Source organism: Mizuhopecten yessoensis, unplaced genomic scaffold (assembly GCF_002113885.1).
Source record: "Mizuhopecten yessoensis strain PY_sf001 unplaced genomic scaffold, ASM211388v2 hete_35917726, whole genome shotgun sequence".
NCBI lineage: Eukaryota > Metazoa > Mollusca > Bivalvia > Pectinida > Pectinidae > Mizuhopecten > Mizuhopecten yessoensis.
The window spans coordinates 1-1,278 of NW_018481150.1; the positions used below are offsets into that span (position 1 = coordinate 1).

The window sequence follows — 1,278 nt, forward strand, 5'->3', positions numbered from 1 at the left end:
AACTGATTGAAAAATTGCTGACTTCCTTCAGAAAGGGAACTAGCTTTAAGAGAACTGAATGTAAAACTGTTCACTTTTCCTGAAAAAAACCCAGATTTAAAAGAACTGACATAGAAATGAAATGTATATATGTTTGTTATGTATGAGACTTTGGTCCTGGCAGGCAAGGGCACCAGGATCGCCAGTGATTATCATCGGGACCCACAAGGATGTAATAGAGGCTCGGGCAACCAAGAAGAATTTCACAGAGAACTGGGAAGAGGACTTAAACAAGCTCATAGATCAACAGTTTTGTCTCGTTGAGGAGCCGGACAAGTGTGGTCTTCCTAACATCATTGCTCGTATCAACATCAGTACTCGTAGCCGCCGTGACGTCAACAAACTCGTCGACTGTATCTACCGCACAGTGTTTGAACTCAAACATCCACGTATGTGTGTCTGTTGTTTGTAAGATTATGTCATTTTGAATCAGGTGGTCTGTCCTTAATGCTGGATAGAGTAGAATAAATCTAAATGTAGATATTAGGCCCTTGTTTAACTAGAGTGCTCCTGATGTAAATGTTCATTTTCTATTCTAAATGAATCAATGAAATTTGCTCAATTTTATTTTGCAAAGAAGTCAAAATGTGAAAAATTTGACAGCAGATACTTCACTGTAGATTAAGATCCGTTATCAATTTGGGTAATGAAAGCTATAGAGTACAGAAGTGTTCATTGACATTTTTCACACATACAACCTGTAGATTTTTACCTGTTAGGTAAGGTGTTATAAAACACTGGATTTTTTAAGGATTACACGAAATATGTGTACCTTGTTAGAATTCTGCAACTCTTATTGTGGAAGTAAGAATGTCTTTGCTTGAATGAAATTGATGGTTGTAGGGCGGCGCCAAGAGAAATTGCTGCGCCACAAGATCCCAAAGAAATACCTGCTGCTTAAGGAGATCGTCCAGGAACTCGCTGTGGAGCGGGAAAGGGAGAAAAAAGACCCAGTCCTAGACAAGGACTCCTACCTGTACGTATCCATGGATACAGTCAAATATTAGTCGTGTGCATTTATAAGCACTAGACTTACATTTTACTTTTATGAATTTTCATGTTTTCCTGGAAGTGCTTTTATGAGAGTTACCCAGATAGGGCTAGACTCATTTCCTTAATGCAAAATAAACATTTTTGTTAGCTCACCTGGCCCGAAAGGCCAAGTGAGCTTATGGCATGGTGGGGGGTCCGGCGTCCGTCCGGCGTCCGGCGTCCGGCGTCCGGCATCCGTCCGGCATC

The 1,278-nt window shown here is 40.8% G+C and overlaps 1 protein-coding gene across 1 annotated transcript; it reads left to right on the plus strand.

Annotated features, from left to right (window-relative positions):
• Window positions 1-163: 163 nt before the first annotated feature.
• On the plus strand, window positions 164-1,046 carry LOC110443989 (leucine-rich repeat serine/threonine-protein kinase 1-like; the record flags this gene model as incomplete). Its single annotated transcript, XM_021488439.1, has 2 exons — window positions 164-428; window positions 883-1,046. Coding segments are annotated over 2 exons (429 nt in total), but the record flags the coding sequence as incomplete, so codon positions are not given.
• Window positions 1,047-1,278: the final 232 nt, after the last annotated feature.